At 44.2% G+C, this 25,608-nt stretch overlaps 1 protein-coding gene across 2 annotated transcripts in view; it reads right to left on the bottom strand.

The window, feature by feature from the left end:
- The window catches only part of FGR (FGR proto-oncogene, Src family tyrosine kinase), a 211,452-nt gene that overhangs the window by 33,531 nt on the left and 152,313 nt on the right, over positions 1 to 25,608 (bottom strand). For both annotated transcript variants that reach the window (XM_077481011.1, XM_077481012.1), the window contains exons 7-8: positions 4,931 to 5,080; positions 2,736 to 2,891 (exon numbers count right to left, since the gene is read on the bottom strand). In XM_077481011.1, the coding sequence (XP_077337137.1) occupies positions 2,736 to 2,891; positions 4,931 to 5,080 (306 nt within the window). The remainder of the gene's footprint in view (positions 1 to 2,735; positions 2,892 to 4,930; positions 5,081 to 25,608) is intronic.

The raw sequence follows: 25,608 nt of genomic DNA, 5'->3' as shown, positions 1-25,608 counted from the left end.
TGGAAAATTGGCATTTTCCAGATTTATCGCTAGAGGCCTGGGGTCGGCACGGGTGACTTTGTCTCTGCCGCCACTTTACAGAAGACCAATTCTCATGAGGAAGAAACAAGAGGCAGAGCCCCGGTAGCAATGAAAATGGTTGCCAATAAAAATGGAGCTGCTCTATTTATAATGGCAGCTGCTTTCATTTTCACACAGGCTCCGCCTCTTGTTTCTTCCCCACGGGAGCTGGTCTTCTGTAAATGGTGCGGAGACCAAATCACCAATACAGAGCAGCATGGACTAGCTGCATCAGTGGTGACAAGCTGTATCTGTGGTGACAAGTGAGCGCTGCATCTGTGGTGACAAGCTGTATCTGTGATGACAAGTGAGCGCTGCATCTGTGGTGACAAGCTGTATCTGTGGTAACAAATGCGCTGCATCTGTGGTGACTAGCGAGCGCTGCATCTGTAGTGACAAGTGAGTGCTGCATCTGTGGTGACAAGTGAGCGCTGCATCTGTGGTGACAAGTGAGTGCTGCATCTGTGGTGACAAGTGAGTGCTGCATCTGTGGTGACAAGTTAGTGAATCTGTGGTGACAAGTGAGTGCTGCATCTGTGGTGACAAGTGAGTGCTGCATCTGTGGTGACAAGTGAGCGCTGCATCTGTGGTGACAAGTGAGCGCTGCATCTGTGGTGACAAGTGAGTGCTGCATCTGTGGTGACAAGTTAGTGAATCTGTGGTGACAAGTTAGCGCTGCATCTGTGGTGACAAGTTAGCACTGCATCTGTGGTGACAAGTGAGCGCTGCATCTGTGGTGACAAGTGAGCGCTGCATCTGTGGTGACAAGTGAGCTCTGCATCTGTGGTGACAAAGTGACAAGCTGTATCTGTGGTGACAAATGAATGCTGCATCTGTGCTGACAACTGTGCTGCATCTGTGGTGACAAGTGAGCTTTGCATCTGTGGCGACAAAGTGACAAGCTGTATCTGTGGTGACAAGTGAATGCTGCATCTGTGCTGACAAAAGTGCTGCATCTGTGGTGACAAGTGAGCTCTGCATCTGTGATGACAAAGTGACAAGCTGTATCTGTGGTGACAAGTGAGCGCTGCATCTGTGGTGACAAGTGAGCTCTGCGTCTATAGTGACAAAGTGACAAGCTGTATCTGTGGTGACAAGTAAGTACTGCATCTGTGCTGAGAACTGTGCTGCATCTGTGGTGACAAGTGACAAAGTGTATCTGTGGTGACAAGTGACACGCTGAATCTGTGGTGACAAGTAACAAGCTGCATCTGTGGTGATAAGTGACACGCTGCATCTGTGGTGACAAGTAACACGCTGCATCTGTGGTGACAAGTGACACGCTGCATCTGTGGTGACAAGTGACTCAAACTGCATCTGGTGACAAGTGAGCCAAGCTGCATCTGGTAGCAGGCGACGTGGCAAGTGACACACTGAGTCTGGTGGTAGGCAACAGTGGAAAGTGACACACTCAGAGCTCCCATTGATTCTGCATTATGATGAGTTGAACTATTTCATATTACAAAGTAATAATAGAAATAATGCGCTTCAATCATCCTGACACCATATCAATCACGGTACCGGGATGATTGAAGCTCTAACACCAGGTGTTTGGAGTATCTTTATCTGCCAATTGTTAATCTCTCTCTCTCTCACCACACCCTCTTTAAGCCACACCAAATATTTAGACCACGACCCTTTTCTCACTGCGGGATTGCCAGAAGCCACTTAGAAGAGTGCAATGATAAGATGAAGACTCTCCAAGTAGCACTATGCCTCGTACACACCGTCGGACATTCCGGTGACAAAATCCGCCAGATTTTTTCCAACGGATTTTGACTCAAACTTGTCTTATACACACACGGTCGCACAAAGTTGTCGAAAAATCCAATCATTCAGAACAAGGTGACGTAAAAAAACATACGACAGGACTATAAAGAAGAGGGCAGTAGCCAGCATTCGTCTCATAATTTATTCTGAGCATGCGTGGCACTTTGTGTGTCGGAATTGTCTACACAGGATCAGAATTTAAACGATCGGGTTTTGTTGTTGGAAAATTTTAGAACAAGATCTCAAACTTTGTGTGTCGGAAATTCAGACGGGAAAAGTCCGATGGAGCCCACACACGATCGGAATTTTTGACAACACAGTCCGATCGCACATTTTCCGACCGTGTGTACAGGGCATAAGATTTCCAATAGGTACCTTTAATTGAAGAATAGCTGTACATTTAAAATGATGACCTCCCCTATCTCTGTTTCCTTATTAAATTACTTAAAAACAGTAACTGACTTCAGCTGCAGACTTGCCTCTGTGACAATCCAGCCATAGAGAATGGCTTTGCACTGAGGTCTGTACTGCTATTACACAATGTAATATGTAGGGTTGGGGTGTATGTGTGTGTGCATTCTGTTTTACACTTGCTTCTTTAGACTCCAGAAATCCATAAGTAAACTCCAAACTCCAAGCTCACCTATACCTTAAACTTCCAATTTGCTTCTGTGGCTGAAAGGAGTGGCAGATAAGCATATAAAAGCTAAGTATAACAAATGTCCCTTTGAAATGGGAGAGTAAAGTGACCCTTTTACGTCGCTCTGAATGGGCCTGCACATAAAGATTTCCAAAAACCTTGATACCCAAGCTAAAGAAATCTGTAGTGGCAGACATCAAATCTGAACATTGTTTTTTATAGTTAGCTTTGTAAAAACAAATCAAAATATCTTCGAGGTTCTTACCCTTCCAGACGTCACCAAAACAGCCCTGTCCCAATTTTTTGTCTAGGGTGATAGAGTCTCTTGATATTTCCCAAGCATCTTTTGCTAGCCCCAAAGTTTGGGGCTTTAGATTGACACAAGCCTTTTTTAATAATTGGCACAGACCATCATTGTATTCTAATGGAAAAAAAAAGACACATTTCCATGTTATGACTAGGAAAATGAAATTATCTTTTGTAGTCTAATGAAAAAAGTCACGTTTCTATTTTATGACTAGGTCTATTAAATTATCTTTTAGATCCATTTTGTTCTTTCTTGGGAACAAATGAGTAAACTTGAAATAAGACTAAGATAGAAATACCATAGACTAGTAATACCAAATGTTACCACATGATGTCACCATAGCCATAGTTATGTGCAACACAGTGGCATAGTTAATACTTAATTTGGATGCCATCCTGTGGCATACACACACACACATATAGATCCTATAGGGTTTATACATATGCATGCAGCCATGAACCTGATGTGTACATTATATATATATATATATATAATATATATATATATATATATATATATATATATATATATATATAGATATATAATATATATCTATATATATATATATATATATATATATATATAAAATATAGCATCCACTCATTTATTTGGGTTCCAATTTGTGGCACACATGCAGATACAATCCTAGGAGTTTATACATACTATATATATATATATATATATATATATATATATATATATATATATATATATATAAATATATATATATATATACATATATATATATATATATATGGTGAGGTGGGTGTTTTTTTTCCTTCGAGGGGGTCCCTAAGGGGACTGTTAAAAGGAGGGTTGGGGGGGAGCATGAAAAAATTGATACAGGGTGCTGCATACTGTATATGTATGTAATGTTTTTATATATTTTTTAAGAAGCGTATGATTCAGTAGGGGTGGGGGGTTTCCGAGGGGGGTTCCCAAGGGGATTGTTAGAGAGAAGGTTAGGGTGGGTGAGATGAAATGGATACAGGGTGCTACATGTCTAATGTTTTTTTATTTTTTTTATTTTTCAAGACATTTATGATTCAGTAGGGGTGCGTGTGTTTTCAAGGAGGTCCCCAAAGGGATTGTTAGAGGGGGGGGGGGGGGGGTTAGGGAGGTGGATGTGGAATGGATACAGGGTGCTGTATACTGTATATCTAATGTTTTTATATTTTTGATTTTTTAAGAAACAGATGATTCAGTAGGGGTGGGTGTTTTGTTTTTCTTTGAGGGGGTTCCCAAGGGGATTGTTAGAGGGAGTGTTAGGGAGGGGGACATATACAGTATACAGCACCCTGTATCCATTTTATCTTATATTTTTTTGATTTTTCAAGAAACGCATGATTCAGTAGCCATATGTTGATGTCATGTTCTACATTCTATCTATCTATCTATCTATCTATCTATCTATCTATCTATCTATCTATCTATCTATCTATCTATCTATCTATCTCCCCTTTACATGTGCGGTTTTTGTTCTCTATTCCAGTCTCCTGTCTCAGTGCCTACACACCATATAGTCTTTTGTCATTTTTTCATCCTCCCATCCAATTCTCCCAAGTGTCACATTTCAGGGTTGCAGCAGCAGCTTCTTTTATTCTGCTTTTCTCCAGTGTGCATGAAGCCTTATGGTGAAAAAATATTATAGAAGCAGCACTTTCAGGCACAAGAAGTGTGCGTATGTATTGTTTATGCGTATTTAAAAGGAAGCTAAAGGAAACTGTTATTGAAAGTAATACAAAGGCTGTCATTGCTGATCAAAAAAAAATGTAAAGACTTGCAAAGCTGAAAATAGCTATTCTATGAAGGGTAGTGAAGTACAGGCATACCCCACTTTTAAGTACACAATGGGGTTTATTTACTAAAGCTGGTCCAAAATCAGACTCCCTTCTGCATAGAAACCAATGAGCTTCTAACCCCAGCTTGTTCAATTAAAGAGAAAGTAAACCCTGATGGGTTTACTTCCTCTTTGTCTCCCTGCAAATGTAAAGCATAATGGACTACTATGCATCCTCCTGGAATCTGGATCTCCAGACAGCTGCCCATTCTGCCCTTCTCTGCCTTTGGCTGGGTTCCCCTTACTGGTGTATCTAAGACAGGGGTATTCCCTATCTCTCTGTTAGCCCAGTCCTGCTTGTAATTCAACATACCTTTATAATATTGCACAAGTTCCTGCACAGTATCAAACTGGACCCGTGTTGTAATGTAATACCCTCCATTATCAATTTTGCGGATCTTGTAATGCTTAACATGATCTTCTTTCACATTATCCCAATCACGGATAGAGAGAGAGAATGCTCCTAGGGCGAAAATACAAAAATAACAAATAATGCATAAAAAAAGCAATGTAGGAGAAAATATTAAAAAAAAAAAAAAGTTTTCATATTGAGAGTATATTTTGCAAGCATGCAGAACACATCTTTAACATGTCGTTTTTTACAAATCTCAGGAGACAAACAGGTTCTTTTTAGTGTGCTATTAAACCCAAAAGCAAACATTTATTCTATTGCAGCTTAGCAATTCTTAAGCCCCATACACACTATCAGATTTTCTGCTGATTTTTTTCCTTCAGATTTACCAAAACCATATAATATGAGGTCAAACCTTAGGAGTTTCAATGTGTATACAATCAGGCAGGCCCTTGCACTACATGGTTTTGGTAAATCCGAAGACAAAAATCAGTGTGTATGGGGCTTTATGCCCTGTACACACAGTCGGACTTTCCGATGGAAAATGTGCGATCGGACTGTGTTGTCGGAAATTCCGTTCGTGTGTGGGCTCCATCGGACATTTTCTATCGGAATTTCCAATACACAAAGTTTGAGATCTTGTTCAAAAATTTTCCGACAACAAAATCAGATCATTTAAATTCCAATCGTGTGTAGACAATTCCGAAGTACAAAGTGCCACGCATGCTCAGATTAAATTACGAGACGAAAGCTATTGGCTACTGGCCTCCTTATAGTCCCGTCGTACGTGTTGTACATCACCTCATTCTGAACGATTGGATTTTCTGACAACTTTGTGTGACCGTGTGTATGCAAGACAAGTTTGGGCCAAAATCTGAAAAAATTCTATGGATTTTGTCATTGGAATGTCCGACCGCGTGTACAGGGCATTAGATGTGATGGCTGCATTTGTTGTTTTTTTTTTTTTTTTTGGCTCTATTCCCCTTTATTTTCACCTGGTGATCCTTTTTCAAAAGAACAAGCTCTCTTGCAGATGTAGCAGTTAGAGGGATGAGACAAACCATTTACTACTGACAGGGGTGCTTAGAATGATCAGCTTTTATTAATGTAAAACCTTTATCCCAAAAGGAAAAAAAAAAAGGTTGCTGTAACTGCGTATACAGTGTGAGCTGGAGTTTGGCTTAAATTTCTTAGTGTGTCTAAATATGCAAGTACATTTAACACTACCCCCCCCCCCCCCCCAGATTACCAGTGCTGCTATCCAAAGGTACCCCCTGTGCTCCTTCATTTACAGCGGAGGCACTCTAAGGCTGAGTTCACATATATGCAAATTGAATTTTAACCGCATCCAATTCGCATTACATGTGAGTGTGACCGACTTTCAATGGAGTCGGTTCACACATGTCCAAGGCGGCTGCGGTGCGGTTTTGAAAAGGGGTTTTGAGTCTGGTTCAGGTGCGAATTCAGGGAAGAATTTGCACCTGAATAGCACCTGAACCGGTGAACAGAAACGCACAGGACACCAAACTGCAAGCCGCAGCCGCATATATGTAAACTCAGCCCAATACAGGAGGTGTGTTACTGGCAAGATCACCAGGTAAAAACAGAGAGGAAAAAAGCCTAAAAAAAAGAAAGAAAACGAAAGCAGCCATCACATTTAATGACTGATAAGCTGCAATATATTACATTTTGGGGTTTTTGGGTTTAATACTGCTTTAAGTTTTCATTTTGGAGGCATGGAGTAGACCGGATGGTTTCTATGTGCAATAAGAACTGCTTATCAATCCGACCTTTTTATAATTAAAGTGTAAGTCCACCCTAAAACTAAAATCCCTGCATCTACAGACATCTGTTGACTTGTCTTGTTGCTTTTAACTTTAAACATCATAGAATATTTGTCTAAAGCCGCGTACACACGGGCGGACTGTATGGTGTAAGGATTAAGGGGTGTCAAAACAAAATGGTTGACAATATGTCTTTATTAAATACATGTCTTTCTCTATCCTTCTCTGTAAAATAAGGACTCATCATCTTTAGTCACGTACGCATAAGGAGAGGCCGCATCAGCCCTAAAAAGCAGTCTACGCCCAGAAGATTGTCTTATCAGCTGATAACACCCGGAGAATTGTCTTTCCTTTGCAAAAATGTTGTTTTTTTACATTTGCTGATGTTTGCCCTTTTCTGTCTATAAAAGAGAAGTAATAAAGAGCTCAGGGCCAGAGTCAGTCAGAGACAGTCAGAGTTACGACGGACTTCTGAGCAGAAATACTGAATACCTCCGTGTCTCTTTGCTTAGATAAGAACTCTAACTAACAATTGGGAAACGGTAACATAACCTGACAAATAGGTGACTTGTTGAGGTCACACCTAACATTTCTGGCGCCGCGAACAAGGGACCTGCAGAAAGAAACTACAAGAGGCGAACGAACATAAGGACGGAACGAAATGGTCGGGCACATCAAGAACCACAGACAAATCCTGCGCAGGTAAGAAAAGCTTTATTTTCTTATAAACTCTGTGCTTCTTAGATTTGTGCCCACCTGATCTGTCTGAATTGTTCTTCAGGTAAACACCAACCTCTGTAGTAAGCGGGTCTTGAACTTAATATTTTGGCTTATGTTACCGTTGTTTCTTGTCTGTCTACTTGTCATCTGTCTGTTGTGACTGAGATAAGCCCTGTTTGTATGGTGTGAATTGAAACATATATCATCCCAATGGGTAACGGAATGCGCCCTTAACTCGTAAGAGTACTTTGGGGGTCCGACACTTAAGTTTGATATACGCTTTTTGATTCATGAGCCTAAAAACGGGTTGAAAGTATAAGTCCTGACTGCCTCAATAAAGCAGGAATAAGAAACGAATGCTGAGAGATTCCATGGTAATGGGACGGAAATAAGGTCTCCACAAAGTCCCGGAGACCTAGTCATATGTGTTTGGCCACCAAAAGGGAATGCTTGTATATGTTGTAGCCGTCAGTCTGGTCATAATATTTGTCAGTTGGCTAGCATATAAGGTAATTCGATTTCAGAAATCTCATCCAGGAGAGGTTTTTAGTATTTTGGCACCCTAGGAGGAGAAGGCAACGAGACACTTAGTAAGTGATCCAAACGCCACCTAGGCAGGACTGTCAAAATGGGCCAGACACATGGTAAACCCCAGGAGGAATCTCAGAAATTTTATGCTGTTAAAGACATAATTACAATGTTGTATGGGAAGGATAAGGCACAGGGCACGAATAGGATTCTCAAGAAATTGGGGATGGATGGAGAAAATGGATTAAGTGTAGAAGGTTGGGAAGAAATAAAGAAAGACAGACAGGGAGAGATATTGCAGAACAGATGGGTATCACAAATACAATGTTTAATTAAGGTTTCCAACAGGGCTGAAGAGGAGGGATGGGAGTATTGTCAGGAAAAGGGTGGATGGGATATGAAGGTCCGACACAAAAGTCTTCCTTCTGCTCCCGGCGATAGGGTTAATACGGGAGATACTCCACCTCCTTATAACACCACCACACCAGGTAATGAAAGACCAAAACTTTATCCTTCCTTAAGAGGAAGAGGATGGGTATGCCGAGTATGCGGTATCCAGAACCCAGACTGGGCACAGGAATGTGTGCATTGCGGCGCTCAAAGACCAGAGCCCGTAGCTCCAGTCCATAGTCGGACTAGGGTAATACAAGTAAATAATCCAAATGCGGGTCAAGCAGGACAGCCACCTACAGTGACCCGACAAGTCGTTCTGAGGACATGGACACCTTGGTCGGCTGACACTCTTATGGCATTAATACAGAATGCTCCTGATCCCGTAGCAAAACCTGCCGCATTCTGTAGATTCGTGACACAATTACTAGACACACATGAAGCAACTTGGCAAGATGGGGAAGATTTGTGTAGACATAAAATGACACTAACGATGTTTAATCAATTTATGAATGAAATTGCTCCACATAGACCACAAGGGGATCCAGCGGCAGATCCGCCAGGAGTACATCCCCGTCATATAGACTCTAGACCCCTGTTTATTGCTCAGTTACGAGTAGTGATGGACGAACTTCCGACGGGACGTTTCGCGAAAGCGAAATGCGAACGGACCCAAACGTTCGCGAAACCGAACGTTCGCCGCGGGCCCCATTGACTTCAATGGGAGGCGAACTTTGCAAACCTTCATGTCGAATTTGCGGCCACGTGGTAATTATTAGGGGGTAAAACGTAGTCCCACCATCTGGACAATGACATAATACATGTATGAGGTGAATTTGGGATCGATAACTACAAGCATTTTTATTTTATTTGGGAAATTGTTCTAACAATTCAGGACTATGGAGCTAATGAAGGCAATGGAGGAGAGGGAAGGTCAGGGACCAGGGTAGGCAAAGAAGAGGGTGCAGGAGATGATCACCAGCAGCGTGACATACCGGAATGACACATGCACCGTGATAGAGGCATCTGACAGCAGCACCGTAATACAGAGCACTGACAGCAGCACCGTGACATACAGCGCTGACAGCAGCACCGTGACATACAGCGCTGACAGCAGCACCGTGACATACAGCGCTGACAGCAGCACCGTGACATACAGCGCTGACAGCAGCACCGTGACATACAGCGCTGACAGCAGCACCGTGACATACAGCGCTGACAGCAGCACCGTGACATACAGCGCTGACAGCAGCACCGTGACATACAGCGCTGACAGCAGCACCGTGACATACAGCGCTGACAGCAGCACCGTGACATACAGCGCTGACAGCAGCACCGTGACATACAGCGCTGACAGCAGCACCGTGACATACAGCGCTGACAGCAGCACCGTGACATACAGCACTGACAGCAGCACCGTAAGCAGCCCCAGGAGGAAGTCAGCACAGCACAGGGATGGTGTGATCCCCTCATAATAAGAACCCCCAGGAGGAAGTCAGCACAGCACAGGGATAGTGTGATCCCTTCATAATAAGAACCCCCAGGAGGAAGTCAGCACAGCACAGGGATATCATAAGCAGCCCCAGTAGAAATATGACACCGCTCAACCTCTTCAAAGAGGAGGGTAGGGGCATATAGTACGGTGTGCTTTTTTGGGTCAAGGAAGTGAGCCAAATGAATTAAGAAGGTCTGTGTGCTTGATTAAAAAAATAGTTTATAGACATATACATGGTCTACTGGTCACATGTGTTGAATTCCTCCGAGATCCATGCCTCATTCATTTTTAGAAATGTGAGGTAGTTAACACTGTGGTGAGCTAGGCGAGTACGCTTATCGGTCACAATCCCCCCTGCTGCGCTGAACGTCCTTTCGGACAGGACACTGGATGAGGGGCAAGCCAACAGTTCGATTGCAAATTGGGCAAGCTCTGGCCAGAGGTCAAGCCTGCCCACCCAGTAGTCTAGGGGTTCATCACTCCTCAGAGCGTCCACATCGGCCGTTAACCCAATGTAGTCGGACACCTGACGGTCTAGGCGTTCCCTGATGCTGGATCCGGATGACACCTGTCGATGGGTCGGCTGAAAGAATGACCTCATATCCGAAGTCACCAACACATCTTCAAACCGGCCTCTTCTTGCAGGCGCTGTTGGATTGGTACCCGCAAATCCTTCTCTGGGAGTGGGAATTGCTCCTCTGCCAGCGCACGCAAAAGCAGAATGCAGCATTTCTCGAAGCAAGGCCTGGAAGTGCTGCATTCTGACAGCCCTCTGCGACGGCGGTAACATTTCCGCCATTTTGTGTTTGTACCGGGGGTCTAAGTACGTTGCCACCCAGTACTGGTCCTTGACCCTCATGCTTTTTATACGGGGGTCCCTATTAAAACACTGGAGCATGAAGGCCCCCATTTGCACTAAAGTGGAAGCGGTGTGGTGGCCTGGCTCCTGCTCATCATCCAGGATAATGTCGTCCTCTTCATTCTCCTCTCCCCATCCTCGCACAACAGGGATCCCAGAAAGGTTTAAAGCATGCTCTTCTTGCTCCTGCTCATCCGCCCCGGCACCATCCTCCTCTGACTCCTCATCAGACTCCTGTTGTTGACTTGTCTCAGATAGAGTAGCCCCCCCTGGGAATTCATCCAGCATTGCGACTTCCTCATCTTCCCGCTCCTGCTCCTCCACAGCCTGATCAATGACACGACGCAATGCACGCTCCAGAAAGAAGGCATAAGGTACCATGTCACTGATGGCGCCATGGCTGCGACTGACCAGTTTGGTGATCTCCTCAAATGGCCGCAGAAGTCTGCATGTGTCGCGCATGAGCAGCCACTGGCGCGGTGAAAAAAAACCCAGCTCCCCAGAACCGTTTCTTTCGCAGAGTTCATACAGGTAGACGTTAACTGCACGTTTCTGCTGGAGCAGCCTATCAAGCATATAGAAGGTTGAGTTCCATCGCGTCGGGCAATCGCAAATAAGACGTCTGACCGGCAGATGGTGTCGCCGCTGAATGTCAGCAAGGCGAGCCATGGCCGTGTAAGATCTTCTGAAATGGGCCGAGATTTTCCTTGCCTGCCGCAAGATGTCCTGGACCCCAGGGTATTTGACAAGGAATCGCTGCACGACCAAGTTTAAGACGTGTGCCATGCACGGCACGTGCGTGATTTTGCCCTGTTTCAATGCGCTAAGCAGATTGGCACCGTTGTCACACACCACTTTACCAACTGTCAAATTGAGCGGTGTTAGCCACTCATCTGCCTGTGAACGCAAAGCTGAAAGGAGTGCCGGGCCAGTGTGGCTCTTTGCTTCCAGGCACAACAGACGCAGCACGGCATGGCAACGTCTCACCTGGCATGTGGAATAGGTTCTGGGGAGCTTGGGCGGTGCAGTGGAAGAGACGCTAGCAGCGGAAAAGGAGGAGGCAGCTGAGGAGGAGAGGGAGGAGGATGGAGTAGGAGGAGGAGAAGAAGAGTCAGGCCTGCATGCAATCCGTGGCGGTAAAACCAAATCTACACGGGTGCCACGGGTTACATGCTTGACGGCCGTCAGAAGGTTCACCCAGTGGGCAGTAAAACTGATATACCTTCCCTGCCCGTGTTTGCTAGACCACGTGTCTGTGGTCAGATGTATCTTGGCACCGACACTGTGTGCCAGAGATACATTCACTTGCCGCTGAACATGGCCATATAGCTCTGGGATGCCCTTCTCTGAGAAATACTTCCTTCCTGGGACCTTCCATTGTGGTGTTCCAATGGCCACAAATTTGCGAAAGGCCTCCGAGTCCACCAGTTTATATGGCAGTAGTTGGCGGGCTATGAGTTCTGACAAGCCAGCCGCCAACCGTTGGGCAAGAGGGTTATCCGGCGTCATCATTTTTTTACGCTCAAACATTAGGCCCACGGAAGCCTGCCTTTTTGCAGAAAAATGTGAGCTTGGCGTGATGGAAGGTGGAGTGGAGGACAATTGTGAGGAGAGAGGAGAAGGAGAAGTAGAAGACGAGGCTGGACGGTGAGAGCCTGCAGTGTGGCTTTGTGTGTTCCGTTGCTCCCACTGGGCTCGGTGATGGCTGCTCATGTGCCTTCTTAAGGCGGTCGTCCCTAGGTGAGTATTGGGCTTACCGCGACTAACGCGTTGACTGCAAAGATTGCAGATGGCAACGCTATTGTCAGCAGCGGACACGTTAAAAAAAGCCCACACTGCGGAGCCATGTGCCGGTGTCCTGGGAGCGCCAGATGTGACCGTACATGGTCGATGACTCGCTCCTGATACATTTGCAGTCTGCTTTGTCCCTGCTGTGCAATGTAAGTCATTGCTGCTTCTCCTCCCTATCTGCTGGTCCATATCTCCCTCTGAACTCCCCTCCTCTTCCTCTCTTGTGGGCACCCACGTGACATCACTAGACACGTCATCATCAACGTCACCTTCCCCACCGCTATAAGTAGAGATCTCGGAGTAGGCAGCAACACCGGGGACCAACCTCCTCCTTGGGCTGATCTGGGTACTGGCGTCAGACTGCTGAGTAGCGCTTGTTGCTACCTCCTCTTCCTGATCCAATACCAAGAGTGGCTGCGCATCAGAAATGTCCTCTTGATATGGATCGGAAAATAATTCCAGTGACTCAAGCGGAAGGTATGTGGTGGTGGTGGTGGTGGTCGTGTTGTTGGTGGTAGTGTCTTTGGGGGTGCACATAGCAGAGAGTGAAGAAGAGGGTGCAGATCGAGAGGACGAGGAGGGTGCAGAAGAGTAAGGCTGAGCGAGCCACTCAACCAAGTCTGGTGCATCCTTTAAAGTAATTGAACGCACCTTCTGCAACTTCCCACTTTGGCTCAAGCCTGTTGCTCCTGCCCTACCCCTACCACCCCTGCGGAAGGGCCTGCCTCTTCCTCTGCCTGTCATTTTTTAAATGACCCTGTGACAAAACTCTTAGTCCCTATACCGATGAAGGACTGCTGCAGTATAGGGCAGCGGTCAGCAGTGGTGCACGTCAACCCTATCTATTGTGGACCGATAGCGGTCCTTACAGAACAGCAGACTGTACCGCACTCAAGCCTATGTACCGTAGCACCCTATACCAAGTTACCAGTCCTTATAAGAACTTTTGTGGACCAAGCAGGTTGTGTATTAGTGTTTAGCAGACTGTACGTCAGTCCCTATACCGCTGAAGGACTGCTGCAGTATAGGGCAGCGGTCAGCAGTGGTGCACGTCAACCCTATCTATTGTGGACCGATAGCGGTCCTTACAGAACAGCAGACTGTACCGCACTCAAGCCTATGTACCGTAGCACCCTATACCAAGTTACCAGTCCTTATAAGAACTTTTGTGGACCAAGCAGGTTGTGTATTAGTGTTTAGCAGACTGTACGTCAGTCCCTATACCGCTGAAGGACTGCTGCAGTATAGGGCAGCGGTCAGCAGTGGTGCACGTCAACCCTATCTATTGTGGACCGATAGCGGTCCTTACAGAACAGCAGACTGTACCGCACTCAAGCCTATGTACCGTAGCACCCTATACCAAGTTACCAGTCCTTATAAGAACTTTTGTGGAACAAGCAGGTTGTGTGTTAGTGATTAGCAGACTGTACGTCAGTCCCTATACCGCTGAAGGACTGCTGCAGTATAGGTGAGCGGTCAGCAGTGGTGCACGTCAACCCTATCTATTGTGGACCTATAGCGGTCCTTACAGAACAGCAGACTGTACCGCACTCAAGCCTATGTACCGTAGCACCCTATACCAAGTTACCAGTCCTTATAAGAACTTTTGTGGACCAAGCAGGTTGTGTATTAGTGTTTAGCAGACTGTACGTCAGTCCCTATACCGCTGAAGGACTGCTGCAGTATAGGTGAGCGGTCAGCAGTGGTGCACGTCAACCCTATCTATTGTGGACCGATAGCGGTCCTTACAGAACAGCAGACTGTACCGCACTCAAGCCTATGTACCGTAGCACCCTATACCAAGTTACCAGTCCTTATAAGAACTTTTGTGGACCAAGCAGGTTGTGTATTAGTGTTTAGCAGACTGTACGTCAGTCCCTATACCGCTGAAGGACTGCTGCAGTATAGGGCAGCGGTCAGCAGTGGTGCACGTCAACCCTATCTATTGTGGACCGATAGCGGTCCTTACAGAACAGCAGACTGTACCGCACTCAAGCCTATGTACCGTAGCACCCTATACCAAGTTACCAGTCCTTATAAGAACTTTTGTGGACCAAGCAGGTTGTGTATTAGTGTTTAGCAGACTGTACGTCAGTCCCTATACCGCTGAAGGACTGCTGCAGTATAGGGCAGCGGTCAGCAGTGGTGCACGTCAACCCTATCTATTGTGGACCGATAGCGGTCCTTACAGAACAGCAGACTGTACCGCACTCAAGCCTATGTACCGTAGCACCCTATACCAAGTTACCAGTCCTTATAAGAACTTTTGTGGAACAAGCAGGTTGTGTGTTAGTGATTAGCAGACTGTACGTCAGTCCCTATACCGCTGAAGGACTGCTGCAGTATAGGTGAGCGGTCAGCAGTGGTGCACGTCAACCCTATCTATTGTGGACCGATAGCGGTCCTTACAGAACAGCAGACTGTACCGCACTCAAGCCTATGTACCGTAGCACCCTATACCAAGTTACCAGTCCTTATAAGAACTTTTGTGGACCAAGCAGGTTGTGTATTAGTGTTTAGCAGACTGTACGTCAGTCCCTATACCGCTGAAGGACTGCTGCAGTATAGGGCAGCGGTCAGCAGTGGTGCACGTCAACCCTATCTATTGTGGACCGATAGCGGTCCTTACAGAACAGCAGACTGTACCGCACTCAAGCCTATGTACCGTAGCACCCTATACCAAGTTACCAGTCCTTATAAGAACTTTTGTGGAACAAGCAGGTTGTGTGTTAGTGATTAGCAGACTGTACGTCAGTCCCTATACCGCTGAAGGACTGCTGCAGTATAGGGCAGCGGTCAGCAGTGGTGCACGTCAACCCTATCTATTGTGGACCGATAGCGGTCCTTACAGAACAGCAGACTGTACCGCACTCAAGCCTATGTACCGTAGCACCCTATACCAAGTTACCAGTCCTTATAAGAACTTTTGTGGAACAAGTGAGTTGTGAATGTTTAGCAGACTGCAGCAGAAGGGCAGCAGTCAAGTATAATATCCTTTCTATATTTGGAAGAAAGAATATTATACATGTACAAGCCTATTACTGTACCACTGATACCAGTCCTGAAAAGAACCTTTGTGGAACTAATAATAACAGCAAGTCTTTAAAATTACCCTCACTGCCTGACAACACTGCTTCCTTCCTGTCCCTATACAAATTGGCAAAAAAAGAGAACGATTAGTGGTTACTGGAACAGCTCTTTTGTGGACCTTGATAGTAACAGCTAATGATGATGATGATGATGATGATGATGAAAGACTAATCTGGCTGTCCCTGTAGCATACACCGTCCTTTCCCTTTCTCTAAACTAACAAAAGACACTCAGGCTGCTGCAAGAATCAGCAGCACAGCAAACCTATCAACACCTAACACCTATACCAGTCCTGAAAAGAACTTTTGTGTACCAAATAGCTAGTGGTTTATCTCTCCCTACTCCACACAGGAACCTGTCCCTATCGTAACAGAAGAAAGAATGTAAAATGGCCACCGGATCGGGTGTATTTATAGGTTAGGGGGAATGTACAAGTGTCCATGTGCTGTCATGTCTCAATTGGCTGTCCTGTATCACATGATAAACGTGTCACCAAAGGTTAAAGTTCTTGTATACATTAAACACGTAAGTCCGCCGCGGCGAACGACGGAAAAAGGCGTTCGAACGTGCGGACCGCGAATGTCGGAAATTCGCCGCGAAACGACCGCCGGGCGAACCGTTCGGCCATCACTAGTTACGAGAATTTTGCCAAGGGAAACAGCAGGAAAGGGGTTCGACAGCGCCCATAAAACAGGCCCCAGGTCAGACTGTTACAGAATTTTACCTCAACATGGAAAGCATGATGGCTGACGAAGGTCTAGATTTAGCCTTACCCGTCACCATTAGGGCTTTCAATCGACAGTTTATGGAAGGACTAGTACCCCAAATAGGTGACAAACTGAAGGCATGTACTCCCGAATGGAGAGCCATACGGGACAGAGGAACATTGTTGCAGAAAGCACAAGGCATAGAGGCTGATTTAGCAGAAACTAAACCCAGAAGGACACCAGGAGTTAACACTGTTGCCCGGGTCAATGAAGGAGGGAATTCCTCCCGTAAACCTCTTACCTGTTATTACTGCAACAAGGTGGGACATATAAAAAGAGACTGTAGGAAAAGGATAAAAGACGAACAGGAAGGAAACACGGACAGAGACACGAGGGACTACAGACAGAGGCGTACCAATGATAGGGACGATCCGACCGCATGACTTGCCCCAGTCCTAGCTGAATCAGAGAACAAAATGCTCCACATGTTGATGAAGGTGGAAGGTAAACATATTCCTTGTTTGGTTGACACAGGAGCGTCACGCAGTCTGTTGTCTGATTCAGTAGTCCCTCCACACATGACGTCCCGTGACACCATACCCATAAGTGGTTATGACGGTCTTTTGTCCGATGCCCCACTGACTAAACCTTAAAAAGTAAAAATAGGGGGAATGGCTACCGCCTGACACTTGTGTATTGTTGCAATATGTAGACTTGTTTAAAAGCCACTCTATCATTGTTACAATTCCTGGCTGAAAAAGGGTGCAAGGTGAATAGAACTAAGTTACAGGTATGTCAGAAAAAGGTTGTCTTTTTGGGCCACTGTATATCCCAGGGTACTCGACACCTCACTGAAGAACGAGTCCAGGCCATAAGACAAATGAATGTCCCACGCAACTTTAAGCAACTTCGTATGTTTCTGGGAATGGTGTCATATTGTAGACAATGGATACCACATGCCAGTTCTCTGATGCAGCCATTATATGATTGCTTGAAAATAGTACCCTATGTACTCACAGAAGCAGGTCATGAATCTTTTAGCACCTTAAAAAGGTTACTAATTTCGGCACCTGCGATCGGGATCCCTGATTATACCAAAACATTTCATTTGTACATTGCTGAAATCACGGGACACGCAACAGGGGTGTTGACACAACAACACATCAAACAAAGGCCGGTAGCATACTTCTCGGCGGCTCTCGATCCTGTCTCTAGAGGATCACCGTCCTGTGTACGAGCAGTTGCAGCAGTGTCAATTATCATTGACAAATCCTCAGAAATTGTCTTAGACAATCCTGTAGTGGTACATACCACACATGACATACACGCCATCTTGTCACAGGTCCAGCCAAAACACATATCAATGGCAAGGCAGCTGCGTCTACAATGCACCTTGCTCCTACCCCCCAATGTTACCTTTCAGCGATGCACTTCTTTTAACTTAGCACAGCTTTTACCATTACAGACAGATTTGACAGGGGGGAGTAATGATGATAATGGTGTAGACACAGCACAAGATACTCAGGATTCTGACACACTTTCGTTTCAGGACATAACATCTGATGAACACGATTGTTTTCAACTTATGGAACAAGAAACCACGGGGTTCCCACATGTCACAGACATACCCATTGCAAATGCAGAACACACACTGTACATAGATGGTAGTAGATTTGCCGATGACAAAGGTAAATATCACACAGGTTATGCTGTGGTAACGGACACACAGGTAATTGAGGCAAAGTCACTACCAGCACACATGTCGGCACAAGAAGCGGAACTAACCGCTCTAGAGAAAGCCCTAGAACACTTGGAGGGACAAGAAGGGAACATTTACACTGATTCCGCATACGCCTACGGTGTGGCACATGATTATGGCCACATATGGAAAGCTAGAGGTTACCTTACAGCAGCAGGCACACACGAGCGCAAAAACAACTGAGGCAAAAGGAAACGCATTTGCAGATTTAACTGCAAAGAAGGCAGCTCTAGGGGAAGTAAGCCCTGAGACCTTAGCCACGGTACAGGTGAGTATGCCCGAAACCACATGGCAGCAGCTAATCGAACTACAGGAACAAGCAGGGGCTATTGAGAAGGACCGTTGGGTTAAGGAGGGAGCTGCACCAGGCCTTGACAATGTATGGAGAGAAGGAGACAAAATATGTCTACCCGCTTCTCTATACCCCGCAATGGCAGCGGCTGTCCACTTACCCACTCATGTCAGCTCCAATTCTATGTATAGGATTGTAAGCCAAGGATGGCTAGCCCCTGGATTCAGTAGTACTGCAAGGAACTACTGTGCTGCATGCCAAATCTGTCTGATTAATAACCCAGGACAGAGAGTGAAAACCCCACGTAAACATCAGGTCCGGGCCCAATATCCCTTTCAGAGACTGCAGATTGACTACATACAAATGCCTAAGAGCGGCCCCTTTGAATTTGTTCTCGTGTGCATCTGCCTATTTTTCAGGCTGGCCGAAAGTTATCTTGTGAAATCAGCTACGGCAAAAGCCACCGCCAAGAAACTGATTACTGAGCTGATACCTAGGTTTGGTCTCCCAGAAACAATAGAATCAGATAGGGGGACACATTTCACGGGAGAAATAATGCAAAATGTGATGGCAATGTTAGGGGTTCAACAAAGTTTTCATACTCCTTACCACCCACAGAGTTCAGGATCAGTAGAAAGAGTAAATGGTACAATCAAGCTGAAAATACAAAAAGCTATGCAGGAGTTGAACAAACCATGGCCTGAGTGCCTACCCTTAGCTTTGTTCTCTATTAGGTACACCCCAACAGGAAAAACAGGGTTATCCCCATATGAAATACTGTTTGGAAGTGCACCTAGATTAGGTTTATATTTTCCTCAAAGTATGCAATTACAATGTGATAGGTTAACTACGTATGTAATACAGTTGCAACAGCGTCTGACTAAAATCCACAAGAGTGTGTATTCTTCTCTTCCAGACCCTAATTCTGTCACAGGTACACACGATCTACAACCAGGAGACTATGTGTATGTAAAGAAACATACCAGAAAGACACTGGAACCAAGGTTTGAAGGTCCTTTCCAGGTGCTATTGATTACAGCAACCTCAGTGAAATTGGAAGGGAAACCTACCTGGATCCACGCTTCTCACTGTAAAAAGGAGCCAGTTGGCAAATGACAACATGTATCTTTTTATTGTTTCAGTAATTCTGGCTAATAGTTTGGTTACCTCACAGAATAAAATACACAAGGATGAAGGATTTTCTAAAAAAATGTTATTACTGAAGTTTAAATATGCTTATGCCCAGAAGTCAGGATATGAGAAATGTTGGATTTGTAGCAAATTACACCCCAGCACAGCAAGTATACCACTGATGGCAGTTCCTATAAACTATACTGATCTTGCTAACAGTAGCATTAACATAATTAGAACAAATACCAGCGAGACAGTAATGTTTAAGTCAAATGGTCTCGCCTTTCCCCCTGCCTGGTGTTTCAACTTAGGGAACACAACGGGAGGAAATGGAGAATGCCAAGACAGCAAGTTTAATTTGTCCATTGTCGTATTAAATGGAAGCTTCTATCCCAGTAATTCCAGCACACACCAGACATTATCTGACTTCCTCACTAACATTGTGGATAATAATGTTAGGTGGTTAGTATCCAACTTATCCCTCTATGGATACACCTCTCGTTATAGAAATGATATCAGTTCAAGATCAGTAGCTCTAGGAAACAATATATACATCTGTTGTGAGGATAAATGTTATACTTGGATACCTAGAAGAGCTCAGGGATGGTGCTACCTCGCAAGTTTAGTACCAGTAATGGGAGTAGTAGGTGATGAACGAGGTGATCACCTATTAGAAGCTAGCATGCACCCTAGATATCCCCTCAGGTATCGTAGTAAAAGAGAAATATTCCTGAAGAAGGACATGGCATGGGCTTGGTTCCCGTCCTGGACAGGATGGGGTATAGACTTAATGAAAAGACTAAATAACTATACAGGAATTATTAATGATGTTTTGGAGAAAAACTCTGATGACATTACTAAGTTAAATCTGGAGACCAGAGCCATCAGACAACAATTAGAATTACATGAATTAGCAATTGAAAGTATGAGTGCAGCACTGACAGGACTCTGTGAAACTACTGAGGACTATGAGTGCTGTACTTGGATACATAACACCAGCATTGAGGTACCTGACTATTATGACATCATTGCACAACACCGTACGGAAGTAAAGAATTTACAAGAGAAGGCCCGAAATATTGGTCGCGACTGGGATCCGTTTGGTGCAACTTTTAGTTTCTCAGGGTTATTCTCTTGGGTTAAGAAGGCAGCAATGACGATTATAGTGGTGCTCTTATTCGTATTTTTCTTTTATGCATGCTTTAAACTGCTCATGTGCTTTTGCAAGAAAGCCAAGGTAAATGATGCGGAAAAGATGGAACTTTTGTGAAGATAGGTAGATTTAGATCCTTGACATCACCCATCTGTCAGAAAAGCCACTCTTCCTGAATTTTAGATGTTGGTACTGTCCAGGGGGATGGGTGTATACCCCTCTGACAACTCGCGGTCAGGGAGAGTACTCTGGATATAGGCCGACTAGAACTTGTTCAGGTGGACCCAGGGCAAGAGGGAGGGGTGATGTCAAAGGGGGAAATGTAAGGATTAAGGGGTGTCAAAACAAAATGGTTGACAATATGTCTTTATTAAATACATGTCTTTCTCTATCCTTCTCTGTAAAATAAGGACTCGTCATCTTTAGTCACGTACGCATAAGGAGAGGCCGCATCAGCCCTAAAAAGCAGTCTACGCCCAGAAGATTGTCTTATCAGCTGATAACACCCGGAGAATTGTCTTTCCTTTGCAAAAATGTTGTTTTTTTACATTTGCTGATGTTTGCCCTTTTCTGTCTATAAAAGAGAAGTAATAAAGAGCTCAGGGCCAGAGTCAGTCAGAGACAGTCAGAGTTACGACGGACTTCTGAGCAGAAATACTGAATACCTCCGTGTCTCTTTGCTTAGATAAGAACTCTAACTAACAATTGGGAAACGGTAACATAACCTGACAAATAGGTGACTTGTTGAGGTCACACCTAACAATGGCCTACGTAGTCCATCGAAACACATTTCAGCGGACAGTCCGCTCGTGTGTGGGCTTCAGCGGACTTTTTCAGCGTGCAGTCTGGCGTACTAAGTATTTCGGAATTTCCGTAATATTGTCCGTCATACTTTGGTTTCAGCGGACAATCCGCTCGTGAGTAGGCTAGTTCGACGGACTAAGAATGGCGCATGCTCAGAAAGGATTTACACGGCGGAAGGTTGCATTGCTGTGTATTGGACTTCCTATTTCTAGTCCCGTCGTACGTGCTGTACACGTCATCGTGCAAGCTTTCGACGGACTGTTTGTGCATCCGTGTGTGGTCAAGTCCGTTCATTCGAAAGTATGACGGACTGTCCGTCGGATTGTATGACGGACTAAGTAGGCCATACAATCCGCCCGTGTGTACGCGGCTTAACACTCCACTCTTATATATAAGTGTATTATATAGAGATTTATATAATATTTGCAAATATATATGGCTATTTCTATGTTTTAATACTTGTTATTTGTTTCTTGAATAGAAAGGCGCTTTTTCTACATACTCACCCCTGAGGAAGGAGATGTGAGTGCTCCGAAACGCGTAGGGCGTTAAAGCAATATAGTTTGTTGTACTTTAGTTTGTCTTTCTACGATATGTTTTTATGACATTTTTCAATCAATACATTTCTTTTTTAGTCTACATTCTTATCTATTGTACGTGCCTTTAATGTCCACCACCAGGGGTCTTCTTTTGTTAGTTTTTAAATACTGGATGTGGCACATAAAATCGCAAAGATTTGCCGTTCTGTACAATTTTCCTGCATCTACAGACATCCACATTCTAAGCCCCTGTACACACGGTCTGAGATTTCCACAACCAAATCCGTCAGATTTTGTCCATCAGATTTAGTCTGACGGATTGTGTCCGAAACTGTTGCATACACACGGTCGGACTAAGTTGTCGAAAAATCCGATCTTTCAGAACGTGATGACATAATTTCGTTACGATGGGACTAGATTCAGGCTAGTAGCCAATAGCTTTGATGTAGGAATTAGATCTGAGCATGCATGGCACTTGGTCCGATCAAAATTCTCTACACATGATCGGATTACGTCCGACCGGCCCAGTTGGTCGGGAAATATTTCCAACATGTTGGAAAATTGGGTCGGACGGAGATTCGGACGGAATCAGTCCGATGCATACCACACACAGTCGGATTATCTGAAGAGACGGTCCGATAAGATGCATTCCGACGGATTCTCCGACCATGTGTACGCGGCATAACAGTGATCTATCTAGCTGTAAAGAAATGAGTATACATCCCTTTTTTGAAGCTGATCCAACCCGATCTCCAGCAGTGGAAGCTCTGCAGAGGACACAGCCGACAACGGATGTGAAATGAATGGGGAGTGACGTCACCCAAAGACTTCAGGCCCGTGCACACGATACGAAAATCAGAAGTAAAACGATCGATCTGCCGATTTTCAGATGTTTAGTATGGTGCTTTCAACAGCCGATTCCTGTTTTTCTTCAGACAAAAGCTGGATGTGCAGACTATAAAGTTTTTGTCATATGTTAACTCAACGTTTGATTTTCATTTAATTAGTACGTTTTTTTTTTTTGTGGAAGACTACGTATGCTTAGGAATGAAAGAATACATACAAAACTAGTCAACATGTCAGTCCTGAAGTCGTATTCTGTCGTACGAGAATTTACGTATGGTGAGTAACCACTTCCTATTCGACATGAGACTAGCATGCAAAAAAAACGGATGATCGGGCGTCCAAAAAATCTGAGCGGCTTTACTATGGGGCTTCCGTTGTCGGTCGTGTCCTCTGCACCCACCTCTACAGAGAAGTCGCAGCTGACAGCTGAGCGTGGGATCGGGTCAGATCGGCTGCAGAAAAGGTATGTATACTGATTTCTTCTTTACACGGTTAGATAGGTTAGTGTTAGATCGTGGATGTCTGTAGATGCGGGGATTTTAGTGTTAGGGTGGACTTCTACTTCAAAGCTTATGTTAGTTTTAATATCTAATAGACAAACTGCCCTCTAGTTGCATATGTAAAAACGTTCCTTAAAACTGAACTGAGCCCAGACAGATATAAAATACACAAATGAATGCAGTTTGTACTCATCAATACATCAATAAATGGAATGCATTCTTTTATAAGCAAGAAGTGTAAGTACCTGAATTTGACTTATTAGCTTTTTGCAATCCCCTGTATAGCAGAGCTTAGACTAGGAAAGGGAGAAACAGTACCAGGAGATAATCAGTTATGCTGCAGTGTTCATGTGCTAGAATCACTCCCTAGAACACACTTAAACCCTACAACACCAACTAGTGTTAACCCCTTCACTGCCAGTCACATTTACACAGTAATCAATGCATTTTTAATCACACTGATCGCTGTATAAATGTGAATGGTCCCAAAATAGTGCCAAAAGTGTCTGATGTGTCCGCCATAATGTCGCAGTCATGATAAAAATCACTGATCACCGGCATTACTAGTAAAAAATAAAAAAAAAATGTATAAAAATTCCATAAAACTATCCCCTATTTTGTAGACGCTGTAACTTTTGCACAAACCAATCAATTTTTTTAACCAAGAATATGTAGAAGAATATATATCAGCCTAAACTGAGGGAAAAAAAAAAATTTTATATATTTTTTGGGGATATTCATTATAGCAAAAAGTCAAAAATAATGCTTTTTTTTTTTTTCAAAATTGTCGCTTTTTTTGTTTATAGCGCAAAAAATAAAAAACGTAGAGGTGATCAAATACTGCCAAAAGAAAGCTCTATTTGTGGGGAAAAAAAGGACGCCAATTTTGTTTCTTTTGCACTACCACGCAATTTTCAGTTAAACCGACGCATTGGCGAGTCGCAAAAAGTGCTCTGGTCTTTGGCCAGCCAAATCCTCCAGGGCTGAAGTGGTTAAAAAAAAAAAAGAAAATTGATTTTGAAAAGGGGGTCATGTGCATTTGAGTCTGGTTCAGGTGCAAAATCAGGGACAAATTTGCACCTGAACCGGTGAACAGAAACGCACAGTACACCAGACAAGTGGGCACAAATTAGAAGCCCACAACATGGGATTGTGGCCGCCACGTTTTTTGAAAATAAAGTTTTAAATTCTATATTTAAAAAAAAAAAACTGTCACGAGGCTTTTAGGCGGGAAACATGGTTTTCCGCATGTGTATGGGTCTATAAAAGGCCCCCCCTTAAAGGACCCGCTTCCAGTTGTTCTGGATCGGCTTGGTGAGCTTCCCCTCCCTCCCACCCTGTCGCTGGCACCATTATGTGGTTATGTCACCCTTGAATCAAGGGGAGACTTTGTTTTATGAATTATTCATTTATAGCTCCAGTTCTATGACTGAGCGAGCTTAAAGTTTGTTAAAATTTTTGAATATATATTTATTTACCTATTGATATTTGAATAAAATTTTAATAGATTTCAATTTAAACACCAATAGAGGTGCCGCAGCCATTTTAAACACCAATTTTATTGTGTCGTGTATTTTTATTTTTATTTAATACTATGTTTAGTCAATGAATGTGTGCGACCTACAATCCCATGAGAGGTGAGCTCAGCAGAGTGCTGCTTCTCCTTTTACAGTCTAGTCATAATAGGGACAAGCCCTGTAAATGTACCCAAACCGTGGCAGAGAAAAATCTGGTTTCCTGCCCTGTCTATGTGGTGGAGCTTCTGAGGTGGGTAGCTGCAGGCGTTTCATATCTGCTTGTATTCTTAAACATCACCGTTCTGCAGAGCAGACACATCTCTGCAGACCATTACGGCCTGAACAAAAATCTGTTCCTGCAATAAATTTGCAATTTACAAAATAAGCTAATTAGGTTTAAAACGTAACACACACCAAATGGAAAGATAGAGCTATAGTCAGCATACTGAATCACAGCACTTTAAATAATGATATTATTGTTTGTTTAGAGAAAAGTAGGTTTAGTGAGGTTTTAATAGTACCATTCCCTTAAAGCTCTTTGAATCTCACTATATCGCCAGCCAGGGCTCTTATATACCTATGGAGGTCCCTTTTCCTTGAATGCCACAGTATGCTCACTTTAGTAAGGGTCAAAAGCTTTTCATGCCTAGGATTTCATTCCTGCGATCCTGTCAGATAAGAAGATCTTCTCCCAAAAAAAAACCCACCGCATGCCTGACGGGATCAGAGCATTT

Source organism: Lithobates pipiens, unplaced genomic scaffold (genome assembly GCF_037356315.1).
Source record: "Lithobates pipiens isolate NorthernLeopardFrog02 unplaced genomic scaffold, aLitPip1_a1.2 Scaffold_16, whole genome shotgun sequence".
In the NCBI taxonomy this organism is placed as follows: domain Eukaryota; kingdom Metazoa; phylum Chordata; class Amphibia; order Anura; family Ranidae; genus Lithobates; species Lithobates pipiens.
The sequence above is the reverse complement of the archived record's forward strand: the minus strand, read 5'-3'. Positions and strand labels throughout refer to the sequence as shown.